Here is a 23,586-nt window from a genome sequence, read left to right as displayed (position 1 = left end):
CCAGTCTGGAATTATAGAATAAGAAAGCGCAGGACTTGAAGGAAGGACTTAAACATATGGAAATGGACCAGAGAAAAGCCAGGAGGTGAGACACAGTGTGGGAACCACCATGAATACTCAGTGCTGTAACCTTTGTAAATGAACACAATTCAGCTCCAGGAGCTGCAGCAAACCCAACCAATGTGTTTGTGTGTGACAGACATAGACCACTCACATCGAACACCTAGTGAGTGCCTCCTCTTGTGCCCTTTGGAGATGCTTAGCAAATCTTGGGAAAAGAGACAAAAAGAAATGTCCCCACCCACTCCTCCAGGCAGGAATGGTGAAGAACAAACCGGTCATTCAAAGGATAAAACAGGGTGTCTTGCCCCATTTTGACAAATAATATGGTCCCCTTGGGCTTCAGTGGGATGGTGGGGAGGAAAGTTAAGGAAAACTGTTTTTTCCAAAGTTTTGGTGAGGGAAAGTAGAGGGAGAAATAACAATCAAAAAACCCTCAGGAAGAAAGTAGCATCCTGCTCTCTCCATTTTTGCATTTTAAAAAGTATTTATGGGGGTCGGTGCTGTGGCAGTGCCAATAGGTTAAGCCCCCACCCACAGTACTGGTATCCCATATGGGTGCCAATTTGGGTCCTGGCTGCTCTACGTCCAATCAGGCTCCCTGCTAATGAACCTGGGAAAGCAGTGGAAGGTGGCCCAAGTGCTTGGGCCCCTGCACCCATGTGGGAGACCCAGAAGAAGCTCCTGGCTTCAGAACTGTCCAGCTCTGGCCATTGTGGCCATCTGGGGAGTGAACCAGCAGATGGAAGATCTCTCCCCTCTCTCTCTATCTGTAACTCTGCCTCTCAAATAAATAAATAAATCTTTAAAAATATTAACGGCTGAATATCTAATTTATATTTATTTCCTTGTCATTTTCCTATATTCTCCAATCTTAAATGGCATCCTGTCAAGAATAAGATACTCTCCCAGCTACACCCAGTCTTTGACATACAAATACAGGGTTATTACAGCCAACAGACATCAAAGAGTGTGAATGTGAATGAGTCCACTGAACTCAGACTGGTGATGGCTAAGCAGAGTCCAGTGAAGGGAGCAAGGATACCTACCAGCACACTCCTCCAGGGAACACGGGGAGGTCTCCGAGGACAGTCCTGGGCAGCCAGGTCTGGAGGGGAAGGAAGTCAGACACGCTCGACGACGCTCTCTGACACCATCCCCACATGTGGCGCTACACTGGCTCCATGGCTGCCATAGTCCCCAAGTTTCTGCAAGGACATAAGTCACGCTTTTAATGCTAGTTCATTTGAGCACCAGTATTCAACTGCCCCCCAAATGAAGCAGCAAAACTCAAATCTCAGGTCGTGAAAAGTCCATGAGTAAGAACATTCCTGGAGATGTAGACAGCTAGAAAGTGTTGCTCCTAACCTTAAAACAAAGAAAAGCTGTATTATCTACAAAATTTCACCCTCCTTAGAACTCATAAGAGAGCTGAAGTCAGAGGGCAACCAACTAGCTTGCAAAATAAGGAAAGACAGGCTTCCCAAGGAAAGGGGGCATGAGACACTTGTTTACCTGGGGCAGGTGCCAAGCTGGGGAGATTTATCTACAACCATAACGAATTGCTAAAATCCTCATGTGAACTACATGAACCCCTAAGAGCAACACATATCCATGAAATTTGTACACTCTCGGGTTCTTCTCCAAGGACTGCACCAAAGGCTCACAGGACAGACTGAGGGCAAATGCAAGACCAGACAAAGCCTCCTCATGGTGGAAGCCTGGGCAGGGAAGGGAAGCAGTGTGGACAAGATCAGAAACCTCAGCCAGACCCTTCTCCCTGTCTTCTCTACTGAACAAAAGCCTTGGCCACCGGGTAAAGACAGAAAATCCTGATACCAGCTGCTGCCTGGGACCCGAAAAAAGAGAAAACGCCTTCACTCTTGATGAGGATCCAAAAATATCCTGGACGCAGACTGTTAGAGAACTTCTACCTCTGGGGAAAGGCAAAGTCATCAAGGCTGAGGGAGCCAGCACCTGCCTGAGCCTGAAGCTGAACCTGAACAAAGGAATGCCCTCCTACTCCAGACCAGCAAGGCAAGTATCAAATAACTACAGTCGACTCTGAGGGGAGGGGTAACAACAGGCGGTGAAAACTCTTGACAGACAAGCTGAAACCTAAAGCAAAGGGTGGAACAGAATAACAGAGGAAAAAAAAACCCAGGCCACAACACTGGTCCCAAAATGTTTGAATGTCTAAAATATGGTAATACCCATAAAGAATGCCTTTTATGGGCTCATCCACAAACTTGAAACAGTCAACAAAAACAGTAAACTCCCTCTCTCTGTCTCCCCCTCTCTATCTATAACTGCCTCAAATAAATAAATAATAATAAAATATTAAAAGAAAACAAACAGTAAATCTTGAAGGCTGTAGCAGGAGAGTGGCAGTGGAAACAGAGCACACACCAAGGAACAAAGATGAGAATGACAGTTGACTTCTCATCAGAGACTATGCCAGGAGCTGCAGCTATAGCACAGTGGGTGAAGCCATTTCTTAAGCCACCACTTGCAATGCCGACATCCCAGATCAGAATGTTGGTCTGAGTCCCAGCTGCTCTGTTTCCCATCCTGTTCCCTGCTAATGTGCCTGGGAAGGTAGCAGAAGATGGCCCAAGTACATAGGCTCCTGACATCAATGTGGGAGACTCAGACAGAATTCCTGGATCCTGGATTCTGGCTTCTGCCAGGCCCAGACCTCACTGTTGCTGTCATTTTGGGTGTGAACCTGATGCTGGATGATCTTTCTTTATCTCTCTCTTTTTCTTTCTTACCCAATGTTTCAAATAAATAAGCAAATAACTAAATAAATCTCTCTTTAAAACTATGCAAGCATCTCTCAAATGCTGAAAGAAAAGCTACCAACCCAGACTTTCATACTCAATAAAGTATCTTCAAAAATAAAGGAGATGGGGGCCAGCACTGTGGTATAGCACTTAAAGCCACTGCCTATAGTGCCAACATCCCATATGTGCACTGGTTCAAGTCCCAGCTGCTCCACTTTCGACCCAGCTCTCTGTTATGCCCTAGGAAGCAGTGGAAGATGGCCCAAGTCTTTGGGCCCCTGCACCCACATGGGAGACCCAGAGGAAGCTCCTGGCTCCTGGCTTCAGATCGGTGCAGTTCCAGCCATTGCAGCCAATTGGGGAGTGAACCAGTGGATGGAAAACCCCCACCACCACCTCTCCTTCTCTCTGTGTGTAACTCTTTCAAAAAAATAAATAAATCTTTAAAAATAAATAAATAAAGGAGAAATAAAAACTTTTCCAGACAAATAAAAACAAAAACTGAGAGAATTAATTACTAGCAGGTCTTCACTATGAGAAACATTTAAAAAAAAAATGCCCTCAATCAGAAGGTATAGAATTCCAGAAACAAACCTGTATCTATACAAATAAACAGAAGTGTTAGAAATGGCACATCTAAAGTAAATATAAGCCAGGCCGGTGCTGTGGCTCACTTGGTTGATCCTCTGCCTGCGGTGCCAGCATCCCATATGGGCACCCCCAGTTTCTAGTCCTGGTTGCTCCTCTTCCAGTCCAGCTCTCTGCTGTGGCCCAGAAAGGCAGTGGAGGATGGCCCAAGTGCTTGAGACCCTGCACGCACCTGGGAGACCAGGAGGAGGCACCTGGCTCCTGGCTTCAAATCAGCGTAGTTCCGGCCATAGCGGACATTTAGGGAGTGAACCAACAGAGGGAAGATCTCTCTCTCTCTCTGTCTCACTGTCTGTAATTCTTCCTGTCAAATAAATAAATAAAATATTTTAAAAAATATAAAGTGGCCGGCGCCACAGTTCAATAGGCTAATCCTCCACATGCGGTGCCAGCACCCCAGGTTCTGGTCACGGTCAGGGCGCCGGATTTTGTCCCAGTTGCGCGCCGGCTGCAGCGGCCATTGAGGGGGTGAAACAATGGAAAAAGGAAGACCTTTCTCTCTTTCTCTCTCACTGTCCACTCTGCCTGTCAAAAATAAAAATAAATAAAATAAAGTAAATATAAGCCGGCACTGTGGTGTAGTAGGTTAATCTTCCACCTGTCACACGGGCATCCCATATGGGCGCCGGGTTCTAGTCCTGGTTGCTCCTCTTCCAGTCCAGATCTCTGCTGTGGCCCGGGAGGGCAGTGGAGGATGGCCCAAGTGCTTGGGCCCTGCACCCACATGGGAGACCAGGAGGAAGCACCTGGCTCCTGGCTTCAGATCAGTGCAGCACCAGCCGTAGCAGCCATTTGGGGAGTGAACCAATGGAAGAAATACTTTTCTCTCTCTCTCTCTCTCTCTCTCTCTCTCACTGTCTATAACTCTACCTGTCAAATAAATTTTTAAAAAATAATAATAAAGTAAATATAAGAGTCACTTCTTTAATTTTTGGTTAACATATAATAGTTGTAATTCTGTATGGAGCACAGTGCAATGTTTCAACATGATGCAGCATAAACTGCTCAAATTAGGCAGTAGCATCTCTACTTCTCTACCCTTCTCCATGTTTGGAGCTTATCAGTTCCTCTCCTCCAGTCCTTTATGTGGTAAAATATATCACTCTATATTATATTCACATCACTGGCTTTGTTACAGTAGGACCTATTACCCCATCTGTGTTTTTCTTATTTTTAAATGCTCTAAAATACAACTGATAATCTAAATCAGAACTATAGTAATGTATAATGTGTTTAACATACATTTTCCTAGAGTTAAACAAAGAGTAGGAGAAATGAATTGGGACTGTACTATTCAAAATTTCTTCTGCTCAATGTTAAGAAACATAAGACCTGCAAGTATCAAATATACACATAACTGGGCTCTTGGGAGTAAAAGAGAACAGGACAGAAGAAAAATCTGAAAGATGTATATTATATACTCCAGGATAACCATTAAAGATGTTTTGGTATACAATAAACTAACAGCACTGTTTAAGTAAATCATAGAAATATTCACTGAATCTAAATGAATGCAGAAAAAAGAAACAAGGAACAGATGGAACAAATATAAATCCACAAAAATAAACCTTATATAACACTAAATATAATTAACCTAAACATACCAATTAAAAGACAAAGATTGTCACAGAGGATAAAAAAGGCATGATTCAACTACATCCTATTTTTTTTGAAAATTTCTTACACATAAAGATTACTATGGGGCCTGTGCTGTGGCGCAGTGGGTTAAAGCCCTGGCCTGTAGCAATGGCATCCCATATGGGCGCTGGTTCTAGTCCCAGCTGCTCTTCTTCCAATCCATATCTGTGCTATGGCCTGGGAAAGCAGTGGAAGATAGCCCAAGTCCTTGGGCCCCTGCATCCACATGGAGACCCAGAAGAAGCTCCTGGATCCTGGCTTCCGATCAGTGCAGCTCCGGCTATTGCAGCCATCTGGGGAGTGAACCAGGGATGGAAGATCTCTCTCTCTCTGTCTCTACCTTTCTGTAACTCTGTCTTTCAAATAAGTAAAATAAATCTTAAAAAAAAAAAAAAAGACTACTATGGTTCAAATATGTTCCTCTGAATTCAAGAGTTCCGTTCCTGAAATCTTATGTTAATGATGTAAGATAGTACAAAGAATCCAATTACACTGTTTAAATGTGGGGCCTTTGGAAGTGATTATATTGAGTTAGGTCCCTAGGTTGGGAGCCCCATGACTAAATCCTAGTGGCTTTATAAGAGACTGCATTGATCAACAGACAGATGTGCTCCCTATCCCTTGCCATGAGATATTCTATGTTGCCCTGAGAGTCTGCCAGCAAGCAGTTCACCAACAGATGAAGCCCCTAGACTTTGCACCTGCAAAACCATGAGCCAAAATAAACTCCTTTTCTTTATAAAGTTAGCTTGCCTCAGACAAGCTAACTTTATAAAGAATACAATTAATTGTATTAATTAATACAAAAACATTTCTGTTAAAAGTAAAAGGGTAGTAAGCTACACCTGTGAACAATAATCAAGAAAAGTAGAGCAGTGATATTACCCATCAGATTGCACAAGCTGGGATATTACCAGGACAATCGGGGTAGCACATGATAGAAAGAGTCAATCCACCAAGGAGCCCTGACAATCCTAAATGCAGATGCACCTAACACCAGAACTTCAAAATATACTCAAAACCCTCCCAGGACAGCCAATGTTAATTGGTAAATGCAAACTGTTCTTCTAAACAGATGTGCAACCACTACCAAATAGAATTGAATAGTCCCCTATTAAAAAGGAATTATCCTGAGTCCCTTTTCTATCAGCACCTGTCCAACCCCAAGACCTATCGGACTCTGCCAACACTAGGAAGGCACCAAAACATCCTCTGCATAAAAGTCTCTCTTCTAATGCAGCCAAAAAAAATCTGGAGCACTACAAAAACAAGGAAAATGTGTGGGGAGATGCGTTCTCAGGTGAGCCAAGTGGTGCAATCTTTGGAGTGAGTCATGGAATATGAGTTCTTTACAGCAATTAAAATTCTCTGGGGATTTTCACAAGAGCAGGATCATTACAAACCAGGATCCTGGACCAGCATCAACTGAGGTGTGGTAACTATGTTCCATCCAGAAGTCCAACTGAACACAATATTGGTTCTGTGCCTCCCAGATCACACTGCAGCTCCTTAAATGGCAGAACAATGGGCTGGCTTTGTCCACAAGGCTTCCAGGCTATTCAGACATTAAGCCCCCAGTGCTTGAAAAGCTTTGGGGTTCTCATATGAAAGCCTCTTTGAGTTAAAGTATTCTAGTTTATTTTTTGAAAATCCACCTGGCAATCCCACTACTGTGAAAACTGAAAATTTAGTCAGAGTATAGTTTAACCTTCTTTTGTACTCATTTGTAAGACTGTAAAAGGTAGAACTGCAAAAACTAAGAATCCTTTCATTATTCTTTCTGAACTACTCTTTCCATTTACATAAATGTAAATCTAATTTATTTAAATATGTGAAATCATATGCCAAGCTAAAAACAGACTCTATTAGCAGGGACTAGAAAAGAAATCAAAGTTTTAATAAAAACATGAATCTTAATGTCAAAAAATTTCATTTTAAGGGGTCAGTGCGGTGGCCTAGCAGATCAAGCTGCCGTCTACAGTGCCAGCATCTCATATGGGCACCAGTTTGTGTCCTGGATGCTCCTATTCCAATCCAGCTCCCTGCTAACGCATCTGGGAAAGCAGCAGAAGATGGCCCAAGTGCTTGGGCTCCTGCATCCACATGGGAGACCTGGATCAGCCTGGCCCAGCCCTGGCTGTTGCAGCCATTTGGGGAGCAACCCAGCAGATGGAAGCACTCTCTTGCTCTCTCTCTCTCTCTCTGTAATTCTGAATTTCAAATACATAAAGAAATCTTTTTTAAAAATTTCATTTTAAAATGCTGTTTCCTTTTCCCTTGAAAGTAGGCATCATAGCTTAATTAAGCTCAGTTTTTGTTTCTTATTTCTTTTTTTTTCTTTTTTTTCTTTTACAGGCAGAGTGGACAGTGAGAGAGAGAGAGACAGACAGAGAGAAGGGTTTTCCTTCCGTTGGTTCACCCCCCAAACAGCTGCTACAGCCAGCACACCACGCTGATCCGAAGCCAGGAGCCAAGTGCTTCTCCTGGTCTCCCATGTGGGTGCAGGGCCCAAGCACTTGGGCCATCCTCCACTGCACTCCCAGTCCACAGCAGAGAGCTGGCCTGGAAGAGGGGCAACCAGGACAGAATCCGGCGCCCCGACTGGGACTAGAACCCGGTGTGCCGGCACCGCAGGCGGAGGATTAGCCTAGTGAGCCGTGGAGCCAGCCATTTCTTAATCAAACAGGAAAACATTCACAGAAAGCAATGATCAAATGTAACCAGGAAAAGAAGTCCTGAAGTGATTCTTGATCAGATCTGAGCCCTGAGGATCTCTGCTAATAACTCTGAGGGAAATACTTTCCAAGTGGTAACTCCTTAGGTAACTCTAGTTCATGTGCTAGAAATGAAGACCAAGATAACCAATACGAGTACTTCCTGAGTATTTGTTTGGTTCTGTTCAGGTGTCAGTACATGCACTCACACCAATGTAAGAAACCTGTCTGGCCAGGCCAAATGTCTTTCAGGCCACTCACGATACAGGATATTAATTCCGAACAAGCAAGCTGCATCTGGAATGTGAAAAGGGAGAGCTGTTTCTACCCCAAGACTAGACATTTTGTCAAGACCAAGATAAGTTAACAGAAACAGAAGAAAATTCTACAGACAGGAGAGAGTAGCTGTAAACAGCAGCAGGGGGGCATGGAATAAGCAGTTCAGATTTTCTTTGCACAAAACAAAGCTCACTATTGAACAAATCATGCCTATGCCTGGGTCAGTGGACTCCCAAGTGGTTATGGGAGGCACAAAGTGAACCAATGAATTAAGAAGGAAAAAACAGAAACTTTCAAGTTTAAGAGCATAGTATTGTTAATTACATGGATTACCAGTTAACTGTGTTATAGAAGCAAACTGTCAAGCTAGGCTACTTGAGTTGTGTTCTGCTTCTGCACTTAAACATCACTTGGGTAAGCTGCTTAACCTTTCTGTGCCTCTATTTCTTCACCTATGGAACTGAAATGTAGGGATTTAAAAGCTAAATAACTTAATATTCGTAAAGCACTTTAGACAGTGCCTGGTGCAAAGTTAATCACTATGTAAATATCCCACTAAGTGGGATTAAGGTCATAGTCATTTGGCAACATCCATTACACATTTGCTGTAACTTGCTATTTACATAATATCCTAAGATCCTGAGATATATTTGGGAAAAAACATATAAAACATACTAGTTCATTTTTAAAAGAAACTAATAAGCAATCCAGTATGAGTCCACAGCTCACACTAGTCAGGCTGGTCCCTGAGTGATGCCAACTGGCAAAAAGACAAGCTTTACTGGTCAGAGCCTTCAAGTTAAATAGAAAAGGAAAAGAAGAGAACTCAAGTCAGTCACAAATTTATATACAGGCTGAGTCTCTTTTATCTGAAATGTTTGGGACTAGAAATGTTTAGCATTTCAGATTTTGAAATATTTGCAGATATATACTTAGACACCTTGTGGATTTTGCCCAAATCTAAATATAAAATTCATTTATGTTGCACATATGACTTATGCACATAGTCTGAAGGTGATTTTATACAATATTTTTAGTGTGCCTGCATCAAATCACATGAGGTCAGACGTGGAATTCTCCACTGGTGCTGTCATGTTGGCACTTTCAGACTTTGGAGCCATTTGGATTTCTGCATTAGGGATGTTTAACCTGTGCTGAAAAACAAAGAAAGCCACTGAGCTTCTTATGATAAGCATAAACTTAGTTTCTCCGAGCCTGAGTCACATCACTCTGCCACACTGAGATTCTGTGGTCTCCAGGCAAGTTTGGCTTCTCTGCTCACAGCTCCTGGCCCTGCTGGTTGGCTGGGTCTGGCTGCTGCTGCACAGCGCAGGCCCACAGGAAGCCCCTGACAACCCTCAGCCTGAACACAGAGAACCACTCCCCATCCTGCTCCTTTCCTGTACCTCCTCCTGCTGCTCCAAGGAGCTGCTGTGGGAAAACCCCTGTCTTTAGACTCTGTAAGGAAGGAAGCACCTGTGGAAAGCCCAGCAGCTTGGAGAACCAACAAGGCGTCCTCCTGCCCCTCAAACATCTTTAATCGAATGCTCCAAATTTCTAGACTTCCTTTGGTTCATTTCCATTAAATTTGGTCAGAATTTTTTTTCCCAGAGCAAGTACCTTCTTCTGAAAAGGCAAGAATATTTAATTTTTTTAAATTTATTTGTGAAAAAGAGAAATTTTCCAATCACTAGTTCACTCTCCAAATGCCTACAACAGTCAGGGCTGAGGAACTCAATCTGAGTTTCCCACATCAGTGGCAAGAACTCAACTACTTGAGCTGTCACCTGCTTCCTCTCAGGTGCACGTTAGCAGGAAGCTGGAATGGGAAAGGTGTAGGGGCTGGAGCCCAGGCACTTTGATAAGAGATGCTAGCATCCCAAGCAGCGTCTTACTGCTACATCAAACACTCCTCTCAATCTTGGACGACTAAATTAATTCAACCTAATTGTTTTCCTTCTAACCCCTAGCTGACAGTAGCCAGACTTAAGTTTTTTACTTTCTTAAACAAGTAGTGAGTACCTATTAATATGCCAGGCATACGAGATGGGCCAAATAAAGACCATGAAAAGCTTTGAGGCAGCATAAATAGGGTTTTGCCACCAAATAACCTTTCCCAGTCTTGCAGGGGTGGGGCCTCCATGGGAGGGAAGTGATGGGAGGGGGAGAAATACATTAAACAAGAAACAAGAGATAAATGCCACTAACAGGTACTAAAGGATGCTGCACCAGGTTACGGCAAGGGAAGTTAACCAGCCTCATGTCAAGGAAGAGCAATTCAAGTGGAGACCTGGAAGTTGGGTTAATATTACGCAAGCAGGAGCTGGTGTCCCGGGCCCCAGACCAGAGCTGGAGATTGCAGAGAGGTAGGCCAGCCTGACCATGGCAGGCCGGCAGAGTCTCACCCTCATGCCAAGAGAAGGTTTTAAGCAGGGGATAACCTCAGCAAACCTGCAGTTTAGACAATGCCTCTGGCTGTGTGGAAAGAACCAAGTGGACAGGCAGGAACTGTTCAGGAATGTGGTCTAAGAGCCCAGCTAAGGGATGATGGAGGCTGAATCCAAATGTCGTCAGTGGAATTAGGGAGGGGTGGAGAAAGGCACAGAGGAGGCTGGGAGGTGGGAAGACTCCTGGATTCTGGTTTGAACTATGAGATCATTGCTGGAGTCCTACCCTGAGAAGGTTTAGGGGCTATGAGGAGTTCCATTCTGGACACACTGCTTTTGAGGTGCCCGGGAGACATGTAGGTGATGCCAGCTATTGAACAGGGCTTGGAGGCAGGGGAAGATAAGGGCAGATGCCCATCTGGCGTCATCAGCATGAAGACAGTCGCCAACCAGAGGTGTGTGAAGAGTTAAGAGAGCAGACAACCAACACCTAAGGGATGCGATGTGGTGGTGGAACTGACAGGCAAAGGAGCAGCCACGGAGCTGGGAGGTTAGCTCCGAGTCAAGCTCAGTGAAGACAGAACCTGCAAAGTGTCTCTGGATTTCTGGGACCTGAGACTGGTTCACTGGCTGCTTTAGTGAGAGTATTTTCAGGGTGGAATCCAGTTTTCAGCAGACTGAAAGTGAATGTGGTGCAAGGAAAAGAACTCCAAAGTGTGGGCAACTTTTTCAAGCCACCGGGCTACACAAGGAAGAAGAGAGCAACAGAGTAACATCTGGGTGAGAAGTGGGGCTGCTTCTAGACAGGAGAATTTCAAAGCTAATGAGAATCAGCTGGTAAGAAAGGAACAGTTAAAGAGAAGAGTTGAGAAGGCTTACAGTGATGAACAGCTTCCTGAAATGAGCAGAGGGGCTTGAGTTCCATAGTGCAGGGGACAGGTGACTGTGTATTAGAGGATGAGCACAGCTCCCTTGTCACAGGAAAGGAGCGGGAGAGGGTGGTCTGATGCCTGGAAGCTTAAGGATCGTTTCATGGGAGAGTGGGACATTCTTACCTAATCGCTTCCAGCTGCTCCCTGTGGCAGAAGGCAAAGTCAACTCTGAGAGCTAAGTAGATGGCAGGCAATGAAGCTGGAGGAGACAGGAGGCAAGCAGTGTGGTGAAGAGGAGCATGAGCTGGCCAGGGTGACACACTGGGAAGCACAGCTGCCCAGCTGAGAGTTGAAACATGATCTGTTCATCGTGGTACCAGTCTGCCTGGGTGTGACCTTCCTGTGCAGACTCAGCAGCTTGGCACATGGCTGGATCCATGCAGAGCTGGAGTGTGGCCTGGCAGGTGCAGTGAAAGGACAGGATGGCAAAGGGTGTGGGTAGGATGTGGGTAGGGAGTCATAGAATCTAGGCTGGACAGAATGGTGAATGTAGGCAGGGAAATGAACAGTGGAGGGACAGAGTTGAAAGAAAGGGGCCTTTAGAGAGAGGAAGTAGGTAAATTTGGAGCAGGGAACGCTTGGGGTTACAGGCAACATAGAGGTTTGGGCAGTCAAGAGGCTCTGAGCTTTGTGAGGACCAGAATAACAGGTAGTGATCCAGACAATCTGCCAAGTTACAGGGCTTGCTGAGAGCAGGCTCACACCGAGAAGGGAAGGAAATGTGACAAGCTGCATGGGGAACAGACAGAATCATCACACCCACTTTGTGATCAGGCAGGGCATGACACAAATTCAGAGTCTGAAAACATTCGAAATCCTGCTTTGCTTTCCTCAGTAAAGAAGCTTCATTCCAGTAATGAACAACTTAAGAGAAAATAGACATGCTCAGCTCAGCTAAGGACAGGTAGAAGTTACTAAATACAATTTGAGATTGAGCTTTAAATTCTAATCATCTGTCATGGACTTATCATATGATGTCCTAATATGATTTTTAAATATAACAAATGTAATAACTAACATTTGTGGAATACTTCCTATATGCCAGGGACCATGCTAAGAACGTGATGTTTGTTTCATTCCATCTCTGAGGGAGCTTCTTTCATTATTCCCATTGTTCTGATGGGGAAACTGAGATCTAAAGAGATTAAGTAAGTGGGTTTGTTTCTCAGTACTCTTAATTTTTCAGATAAGGACAATAGGCCAATTGGTACATTATGAGGAAATGACCACAAAAATGATGAAAAAGTTTATCTAGATTCTAAAAGAATTCTGAGTACATGAAGACACCAATTTGATTTTTAAAAATCTCAATACCAACCTATATTTCTCTGAATTAACATGCACGCCTTCTCCTTTGCAGAAAGATGGCTTTTTCTCGAAGTGCCGAAGTCAAAGCAGTATTTATTCTTCCCCATGTCAAACAAAGTGCAGTTAAATACGGTTCTTCTCTCTCCCAGAGGCAGGCTGTTCTCAGCCAGCTGCATGGATCTCTCCCCAGGGCGCCGGGGAGCCTCCTTGAAAACAGCGATCCCCCCTTGGACAAAGACGCAGGGCGGGGGCAGCACCATCACCTCCACTACAGACTCGCATGTGAGTTCTGGCACCACCACTAGTTTATATCCAAACTTCTGGGTCAGGTCAATGGGCCCCGTGGAGGTAATGACCGAATCTCGGCCAAGCAGTTTGAGCACCACGGTGACATAAGCTTCTGGTCCCACCGGCGCACAGCCAAACTCAACCCACTGTCCCTGAGCGAGCTCTGTCCTTTTGCTGGTTCTTATCTCCAGCGGTTGTCCTGGATTCGTTCTTGTCTCAGGAAGACCATTGGTGAAGATGACGTCCACCGCGATACCAGGCTTATCCACAGGAAACAGGCACAGCGGTTCATTGGTAAAAAGGCCTACCTGGAAGGTGCTTGCTGCTGCTGTGGATGTCCTGTTCAAGTCGATGTGAAAGACAGGCCACTCCAGCTTCAGAGAGGTGCCTTTTTCCCACCAGGGGAAGGGAGTGCTGTTGTCTGTCGCTTCTGGAGCCATCACAAACCAGTAGTCCCCAGCTTCCTTGAAGTAGAAGCACTCAAACTCCAGCGTTCCCTGGGACTGGTTGGTCAGGAGGTACTTGGTGGTAACAGTCTGATTGGTGTTGGCTTCTAAAAGCAGGACAGATACATTCCTTAGTGTCCCGTTAGCCCCGTCAAGATACTGGAAATCCACAGACACGGTGTTGTTGCTCAGCGCTACATGGCCTGGCTCTCTCAAGAAGAGATACTCAGCTTCTCCAAGAACTGAAATGAAATGGTCAGAATTGGGTTTTACTGTTGAAATCTTTACTTAAAATATGCTAAACTGATCTTCTGTATATAAAGAGAATTGAAAATGAATCTTGGCCGCCACCGCGGCTCACTAGGCTAATTCTCCACCTAGCGGCGCCGGCACACCGGGTTCTAGTCCCAGTCGGGGCGCCAGATTCTTTCCCAGTTGCCCCTCTTACAGGCCAGCTCTCTGCTGTGGCCAGGGAAGGCAGTGGAGAATGGCCCAAGGGCTTGGGCCCTGCACCCGCAAGGGAGACCAGGAGAAGCACCTGGCTCCTGCCATCGGATCAGCGCGGTGCGCCGGCTGCAGCGTGCCAGCCGTGGCGGCCATTGGAGGGTGAACCAATGGCAAAAGGAAGACTTTTCTCTCTGTCTCTCTCTCTCACTATCCACTCTGCTTGTCAAAAAAAAAAAAAAAAAAAAAAAAAAAAAAAAAAAAAAAGAAAGAAAGGAAAGGAAAGGAAAGGAAAAAGAAAAAGAATCTTGATGTGAATGGAAGGGGAGAGGGAATGGGAAAGGGAAGGGTTGCGGGTGGGAGGGAAGTTATGGGGGGGAGGAAGCCATTGTAATCCATAAGCTGTACTTTGGAAATTTATATTCATTAAATAAAAGTTAAAAAAAAAAGAATTGGTGTTTAAAGTTGCATTTGAAGAGCACTATCTGTGACCTCAATTGAAATGGCATTTCTGACGTGAGAAGTTGCAACTGAGACAAGGATGACGGAACGTGATGTACAGGGCCTGGGAGCTGGACATTGCACTCTTTCCTTTGTAAGTGGCTCTGTTCCCTCACCATCATTCATAATTATGTTTGAAATAATTAATTAGTGATAGGCACTGAGAATTCATCGCATTCAACAATGTAATATATCTGTAATGAAAATCTACAAAGCTAGAACAACTGATAATTTTCAGGGTAAAAATCCAGTAACCGTTAGAATGGCTCACATACAGAAATCTACCAACAACAGATGCTGGCGAGGATGTGGGGAAAAAGGGACACTAACCCACTGTTGGTGGGAATGCAAACTGGTCAAGCCACTATGGAAATCAGTCTGGAGATTCCTCAGAAACCTGAATATAACCCTACCGTTCGACCCAGCCATCCCACTCCTTGGAATTTACCCAAAGGAGTTTAAATTGATAAACAAAAAAGCGGTCTGCACCCTAATGTTTATTGCAGCTCAATTCACAATAGCCAAGACCTGGAACCAACCTAAATGCCCATCAACGGTAGACTGGATAAAGAAATTATGGGATATGTATTCTTTAGAGTACTATACAGCAGTAAGAAACAACGAAATCCAGTCATTTGCAACAAAATGGAGGAATCTGGAACACATCATGCTGAGTGAAGTAAGCCAGTCCCAAAGGGACAAATACCATATGTTCTCCCTGATCGGTGACAACTGACTGAACACCAAAGGGGAAACCTCCTGAAGTGAAGTGGACACTATGAGAAATGGTGACTTGATCAGCATAGCCCTGACTGCTGATTGTGGGGAGCAATCCGGACTAGACTAAGTTACTCGAATTAAGACTTATTCTATGCATCTGCTCTCCCACAATATGGCGCTGGGAGAGAAGTAAACAGCTTCCGCACAGCTGCCTCCAGTTCAACTAATAAATTGTAGGACTTGCTCCTGATTGGAGAGCAGCGTACTCGGCGTGTGGGCAGCCGAGTTAGGATTGGCGGAGGAGGACTATAAAGGAGGAGAGAGACGGCATGCACCGGGAACATCTATGGGGAACATCTAAGGGGAACGCCTGTGCAGCCCCCCAGAGAGCCGGCCGGCGGAGTGCCGCTCCCCTGCGGAAGTGGGGAATGTGGCCAGGGGGAACTGCCCTTCCACGGAGGTGGAAGGGATAGTAGCCAACCCGGGAAGAACCAGCAGCAAACCCGGGGAGGGCCGAGCAGACGAAAGAACAGCGCAGGGCTTAGTGTTGCTCCTCCACGAAGAGGGGGAGCGACACTGATGGACAACTTAATACATTATCCCTCATAGTATTTTTTTTTCTTTGTCTGTTCTACTTGATATGACTGGTTTAATTCTGTAATTATCATACAGTTATTCTTGAGTGTTGAAAATTAACTGAAATGTGATCCCTGTTGAACGTAAGAGTGGGAATAAGAGAGGGAAGAGATGTGTAATTTGGGGCATGCTCGGGCTGACTTGCCCCAATTGGTAGAGTTGGAAACATACCAGGGGATTCCAATTCAATCCCATCAAGGTGGCATGTGCCAATGCCATCTCGCTATTCCAGGTGATCAATTTCAGTTCACAATTGATCATAATGAAAGGACTGAGAGTCAAGGGGAGCACATGGGCAAGTCTAGTATCTGCTGACACCAACCGATAGAATGGATAAAGGGGAGAGTGGTCCAGCATGGGAAGTGAGATGCTCAGCAGACTCATAGAATGGCGGATGTCCTAAATAGCACTCTGGCCTCAGAATCAGCCCTGAAGGCACTCGGATCTGGCTGAAAAGCCCATGAGAGTATTTCAGGCATGGAAAGCCAAGACACTCTGGCAAAAAGATCTCTGTGAGTGAGATCCCAGTGGAAAGAACAGGTCTTCAAAGAGGGAGGTGCCTTTCTCTGAAGGGAGGAGAGAACCTCCACTTTGACTATGACCGTGTCTAAACAAGATAAGAGTCGGAGAACTCAGGGGGCTTCCATAGCCTTGGAAACTCATAACTGGTGCATAGGGAGATTACTGATGCCATAAACAGGAGTGTCAATTTGTGAAGTCAACGGCAGGAGTCACTGTGCACTTACTCCTCATGTAGGATCTCTGTCCTTAACGTGCTGTATACTGAGGCTTAATGCTATAACGAGTACTCAAACAGTATATTTCACTTTGTGTTTCTATGGGGGTGCAAACGATTGAAATCTTTACTTAATGTACACTAAACTGATCTTCTGTAAAAAAAAAAAAAAAAATTATCAATTCCCAACTTGACTCTCACTGGGATTAAACATGACAATAGGTCTGATCTGATTTCATCATCATTTAAAAAAAATCATCTATTATTTTTCACTTTATGTTTCTGTGTGGGAGCAAACTGTTGAAATACTTACTTAAGGTATGCTAGGCTGATCTTCTGTATATTAAGATAATCGAAAATGAATCTTGACGTGAATGGAGGGGGAGAGGGAGTGGGAAGGGGGGGGTTGTGGGTGGGAGGGACGGTACGGGGGGGGAAGCCATTGTAACACATGAGTCGTACTTTGGAAATTTATATTCATTAAATAAAAGATAAAAAAAAAAAAAGAAGGACAAAAAAAAAAATACGAATTACAAAAAAAAAAAAAAAAAAATCCAGTAACCGAGGCCAGCATCGCAGCATAGCAGGTAAAGCCTCCACCTACCATGCCAGCATCCCATATAGGTGCCAGTTTGTGTCCGGCTGCTACATTTCTGATCCAGCTCCCAGCTAACGGCCTGGGAAAAGTAGCAGAGGATGGTCCAAGTATTTGGGTCCCTGCCACCTATGTGAGACACCCAGATAAAGCTCTTGGCTTCAGCCTGGCCCAAGCCCTGGCCATTACAGCCATCTGGAGAGTGAACCAGCAGATGGAAACACTCTCTCTCTGTAACTCTTTCAAATAAATAATAAATCTTTTTTAAAAAATCCACTATCTTCCATTTCTCATTTTAATCACATTTTGGTGTTTAGGTGTTTGGAAGCAATGGATATACAGTGATTTTTGGAGAGAAAATTTGATTTAAATGACGCAACACAAACTGGTCTAGGCTATTTAAAATGTAAAACTCTAAATTTTTTTTTTACATTTGAGACATGGGAGTTTTTACCAATAATGAAGCCGATATCCTCCACTTGTATGAGGCAGAAACCTTTAGATGGGTAAGAAATGTTGACATTTTACTTTGAATAGATCTCCCAAGGGAAACAGTAGACATTTATGAAATAGCTAGGCTTGTGCTTGGCTATCTTAGTGACATTACAGCAACTAGCACTGGCCTAGACAGAACAGATGACTACTAGCCTCCCAAGTATCATTCAGTTAGGATCAATCACATCTTTTCAGTTGAAGTGAATAGTGCAAAGAACCCAGACACACAAGAATCCTTGTTTCTATTTTGAACCCCATCCAAATACATATCAAAGGAAACAGAATTTGGCAATGCAACAATCAACTGGCCCATGGCTAGAGTAAGAACTATTCTAGATTTAAGGAACTACAGCGACCATTTGGTTTGAAAAATAATGTGTCTAATATTTATAATTCTTATTAGATATACCTCACACTAATATAACATACATATATAGCATATATGTCCAAAGGGTCTGGTAGTCTTTAAAAACACCCTTGTTTGTGTTCAATCAATAATTATTGGACTCAGCACATGAATACATTAGCACATGTGTTTTCTTAATCACTTCAGCACTTTACCTATTTCTTACTGAAATGAGGTGAAATAAAATATAGAAAACTTAGATAAACTGATTGTTTGATCATCATTTGCTAGGAAACCATAACAGGATCAGGTTGCTTTTCTCCCAACTTAGACAAACGGCAGTCGAGAGATTCTCCCTTTTGCTTGGAGACAACTCAAGGTTGGGGAAGGTGCTGATTCTGGGGGATTCTGTGGGCTGGTTCAGAGCTGACCTGGAAGCTTTCATGACTCTGTGGCTAAAGAGACTCCAGTGGTCACCACCTCCCTGGGAAGGAGTGAAGACTGAGAACAACCTCATATTAATTTGATTCTGAAGGGGGCAGGACAATTCTGGGGTGCCTTAAGATGTTCTATTGTGACTGTCTGAGATCATCAATGAGGCAGATCAGATTCAGATTTGATGGGGAGCCAATCAATGAGGACTCATTTCTGGCTGGAAATGGAGAACAAAGATGCAACTGATGGGTTCCAGCAGCAGACAGGACGTGTGTACCAAAGGTAGAAGTTGCTATCTTACTCTGGAATGCTTGTTCCTACAGACAAAAATGCACTCTCACTTGGAAAACTACAGTTTGGATCCACCAAAACCTGGCTATTACCACAAAACTTCCTTTACCTTTTCCTGTCCCCTCTCCCATTTCCTTTTTTTTTTTAACTTTATTTGAGGAGGGGGGGAGAGAACTGGAGAGAGAGCGAGAGAGAGAGAGAGTTACTGGATAAAATGTATAGCACATGCTGTGTTCCATCTAACTGGCTGTATGAATGACATTACACAAGCCAGTATTTTATCTCTTGGATTACAATACAATTATCAGTTGCTTATCTATGAAATATTTGGAAATCATAAGAAAAGTAGTGAGGGCTCAGTAGTTCCATAAAACTCTCAGAGAAATGAACTTGATTTTTAGTTGAAAAACTATGAATAGAACTAACCTTAAACACACCCTGTATGCTTACACATTCAAGATGCTTCATTCTTGATTTTATCATAACAACCTTGTGATATTAGTATCACTAAGGACTAAGAGATTTGTCCAAGAGCACACAAACAGCAACAACTGCAATTCAGATTGGTTCCAAACACGCTAGCAGTAAAACTTCCTTGTAAAGTGAAATTAAATGTAGAACCCCATTATTCAAAACATTAGTGGTGTGTGTGTGTGTGTGTGTGTGTGTGTGTGTGACTGATAATAGTGAACTATTAGGAAATCAATTAAAGAACTTTGGGCAAAATGCCTGTCTCTAGTTTGTTAAAATGGGAGTGAGTTTCTTAAAATTTTTTTAAGAGTTAAAAAGAGTAGGGCCAACGTTGTGGGGTAAGACACAGCCTGCTATTCTGGTATTCCACATGGGCACCAGTGCAAGTCCCAGTTGCTCCACTTCCAATCCAGCTCCCTGCTAACATGCTTAGGAAAGCAGCAGAAGATAGCCAAGTCTTTGGGCACCTGTACCAATGTGGGAGACCAGGATGAAGCTCTTGGCTCCTGGCTTTGACCTGGCCCAGCCCCAGCCATTGTCGCCATTTTGAGGAGTGAACCAGTTCTCCGTAACTCTCTGTGTAATTCTGCCTTTCAAATAAATAAAATAAATCTTTTTTAAAAAGTTAAAAATTATTTAAAGTGAAATTTGAATCAAACATGTAGAACCCCAGAAGCACCTTAAGGGGACCTGGGTTTGCAAGGATCACAGTTTTAAAGGCTTTGTACTGTAGACCCTACCCTGATGCCTCCTGAAGGGTCACTGACAAAGGTGCACTTAAACTTCACACTTATGTTTCTTTATTGAAAGCCACAGCATTAAGCATACCCACAATACTCACCACAGTCACAGAGCACCACCAACAACAGATTGGAAAAATCTTTCAACATTGGTTTCATTCTGATCAGCAAAATCCCAGGTCTTTAGTCTCCTCATGTCCTTTCTCACATCCAAATTGTGATTTTTTTCCAACACCTGAAATTAGAACCTCAAACATGATGACTCTATTCAATGTGATTCACAAAATCATAAAATGACAAGAAGCCAAACTTCCTAAATGATGCTGAAAGGAAACCATGAAGCACATGAGTTTTCCCTGTGAATGTACAAGCCCCTCTTGTTCCATCACAGCTTACCTGTCAACAACATTCAGGTGTGCCCTACTCTGAGCTTTTCTTTGCATAATACCAAAGTGTCTTGTCTTTATAGACATCCTCGAGTGAAATACATTATTATTTGTTTAATTTTATCAAAGTTACTTGTTGGTATGGATGATACATTTGCACATTATTTAGCTGCTCAGCATTTCACATTTTTGCCAAACTTTCACTTAGTATTGTGTTTTCTGTACACCAAACCCTCCCTGCTGCCTGCCTTCTACAAATGGACTAATTAACACTTTGTTGCACAGCCAGTGCGTTATCTGGATGGCTTCATTTTCAGACTCCTAGGACCTATATCCAAATGATCAAACTTTTGATAAAGATACCCAGAATATAACTAAATGTGAACTCCACAGGGCCCTGATTTCTCTTGTTTAGGGTAGCTGAGAAGAAAACAGATAAATAACAGTTGTCACCTTCTGTCACTCTTCCAATTCTTGTTGTAGCTAGTATGTATCTAGGATAGATTCTTCTCGTAGCAATATTCCCAGGCCACCTGGGAAGGCAGGAAGACTGCTCGCCTGTGGTTCAAAATGATTTGTGGAAACAAACACAGAATATTGGACTACAGAATAAGATGCAAGGAATTTCAGCTCTTTTTTTCAGACTAGAGTCTACCAAATGGTGTGATATTAAACAACCAAATGAAAGCAGGTATTTGGTGCAAGGGATGCCTGAATCCCACATCAGAGTGCCTGGTTCAAGTCCCAGTTACTCTGCTTCAAATCCAGCTTCCTGCTAATGCACCCTGGGAAGGAAGCAGAAGATAGTCTAAATAGTTGGGTGCCTGCTTCTGGGTGGGAGATCCAGTCTGAATTTCCAGCTCCTGGCTTTAGCCTGGGCCAGCCCTGGCTGTTGGTGGCATCTGGGGAGTGAATCAGTGGATGGAAGATCTCTGTCTCTCTGTCTCTCTCAGCCCTTCAAATAAAATGAAAAATAATTTTTAAAAAAAGACAGCCAAATACATTTCCTCACTGTTTACAGTCTCCCTCCATTATTCAGTTAATATATTTTCAATGAGCAATTATACTGTTTCCCAGCTACATGTTACATGTCTCTACATAAGAACAGAAATTAAAAGAATTAAGAGACCTGATTGAAATAAGCCAAAATTCAATGGAAAGGAAACTGGTGTGTCTCTATTGACTTTCCTTTGGTCATTAAGAGTGGGTTCAGCAAAGGAAATACTGTACTTCCTGAAAGGAAAGCAGAGATTTGAAGTGCAATTATGCAGATGATTATGGATGCCCTCCATACAAATAAAAAAGAAAATCCTGTTTGGATAGCAACAGCCACAGATGTGACCCAGTCCCCCACCCCCACCCCTGCACCTGGGCTGGGAAAGCCATCCAAGGAGAACAGATGAAGCCCTCATAGAAACTATCAGCCTATCCTCTTGGGTAAGCGTGGACACTTAGGGTGGGCCACATGCTTCAAATCACTGATACGGAGAAGCAAGCTCCCAGACTGCTTGCTTCCCCTTGATAACCATATATTCTGTTTTAAGGGTTTTTTTCTTTTCAATTTGAGAGACAGAGTTCCCATCCACTGGTCCACACCCCGGTTGCCTGAAATGGCTGGGACTGGGTGGGAGCCAGGAACACAATCCAGATCTCCCACAAGGGTGGCAGGAACCCAACTACTTGAGCTATCACCACTGCTTCCAAGTGCCTGCACTGGTGGGAAGCTGGAGGTAGGAGCCAGAGCCGGGAACTGAACCCAGCACTCTGGTGTGGGAGGCAGGCATTTCACCACGAGGCTAAATTCCCACTCTAATAGAGAAATATAAATATAAGCCCCTAATCACAACTAATTTTGTGATTTTAACCTACTCCTCATGAAAATAATCACTAAAATAGAATTGTGTAGTCATCTATATTTGGAACTGAATGGAAACAGAATTATAAAATAACCCAGACCACCTTGTCAATCAGTTATCAATTATGATAATTATAATATCATGATCTTAACGTGCCTCTTTAATTCTTTTTCTATCTTGCTTGCATGTTTTATTTCAACACATTGTTCCCAACATTATGACTTGGTATGTCCGATGTTCCACAGAGAATCATTTGAAGAAATAAGAACTTCGGAAGGTCTTTTACACACTTAAATGCACCTGTATACAGAATTCATATACAAAAGTGTCTACAAACAAATTTTAAACGTATGGGCTGAGAAGGTGGAGAGAAGTTGTGGATACGCATGCTCCTTAGCTTACAGTGTGTTACCTCCCAATAAACCCATCCCAAGCTGAAAATATCCTAAGTTGAAAATGCATTTAATATACCTACCAAACCTCACATCCTAGTCTGTCTTAAATGTGTTCAAAACACTCCCATTAGCCTACAGTTAGGCAATATTATCTGACCCAAAGCCTATTTTATAGTAAACTGCAGAATAGATGGTATAATTTATTGAATACTATACTGAAAGTGAAGATCAGCAGCACTCCATGCCTACGCTTTCACATCATCGTGAGGTGGAAGAATCGTCCGCGACCCCTTGGTTGTACCCTAGTGGCTAAACACATCACCCAACCTCAGATTCCAAGATGTTGATGAAACCGGCAAAGGTAAATGCTGCGGTACCCCCTGTCCCAGCCGCAGAAAAAAAGGAAAATGAACCACTCTAAAGTCCGCGGGCCCCGCGACTCGTCAAAGAATAAAAGGGAAAACAAAAAGCAGCACAGTAACTTTGTTCTTTCTGACAAACAGACGGACGCTCGTGTGGATCTCAGAATACTGAGAAGGGGGAATCCGCGATTGCAACTCAGCGCGCGTCCCTGCCTCCCGGGCCAGCCTGCCCTGCGCCGCCGCAGGTTCACGGCCGCAACTCCGGTCCCAGTGCTCCGCACGCAGATCGCGTCTCACACCGCTCGGATCCCAGAGTGACACTTTCAACACAGAACGGACTTACTCGCCGGCGCCTGGTATCCAAAGCCGCAGGTGTTCACGGTCCCTGCAATTCGGCTCAGCCCCGCGGCGACACCTGCGCCCGGGACAGCGGGGACGCAGCGGCGCGGACACCTCTTCAAGGCGAGTCCCCTGCGCTCTCGGGCTGCGGGCAGGGGAGGTGGCGGAGCCCGGGGGCCGCGCCCGCGCCCGCGCCCCTCGGAGGGCTCTTCTTACCTCTTGGAACTGTCGGGCTCCGCGGCCAGGCGCGAAGTGACAGGGCGCACCGGAGGCCTCAGGGCCCGCGAGGCAGCACGCCCAGCATCCCGCGCCCGCGGATTGCGCGCCGGGCCCCGCCCGAGCCCGCCCTTGC

At 44.3% G+C, this 23,586-nt stretch overlaps 1 protein-coding gene across 6 annotated transcripts in view; it reads right to left on the bottom strand.

Annotated features, from left to right (window-relative positions):
- Nucleotides 1–23,586, bottom strand: part of THSD1 (thrombospondin type 1 domain containing 1) — a 31,224-nt gene extending 7,638 nt beyond the window's left edge. The window contains exons 1-4 of one of the 6 annotated variants that reach the window (XM_089304205.1): nt 23,451–23,586; nt 19,998–20,131; nt 12,763–13,728; nt 1,110–1,268 (exon numbers count right to left, since the gene is read on the bottom strand). In XM_089304205.1, the coding sequence (XP_089160331.1) occupies nt 1,110–1,268; nt 12,763–13,728; nt 19,998–20,055 (1,183 nt within the window). In that variant the 5' untranslated portion in view covers nt 20,056–20,131; nt 23,451–23,586. Of the gene's footprint in view, nt 1–1,109; nt 1,269–12,762; nt 13,729–19,997; nt 20,172–20,735; nt 20,848–23,238 lie in introns of those variants that run through there. The other 5 variants (XM_002720742.6, XM_089304206.1, XM_089304208.1 and 2 more) reach the window with 5 other exon arrangements.

This window comes from Oryctolagus cuniculus, chromosome 9 (assembly GCF_051225735.1).
Source record: "Oryctolagus cuniculus isolate XC-2025 breed Fujian yellow rabbit chromosome 9, ASM5122573v1, whole genome shotgun sequence".
Taxonomy (NCBI): Eukaryota; Metazoa; Chordata; class Mammalia; order Lagomorpha; family Leporidae; genus Oryctolagus; species Oryctolagus cuniculus.
This window is presented reverse-complemented; position numbering and strand designations above follow the sequence as displayed.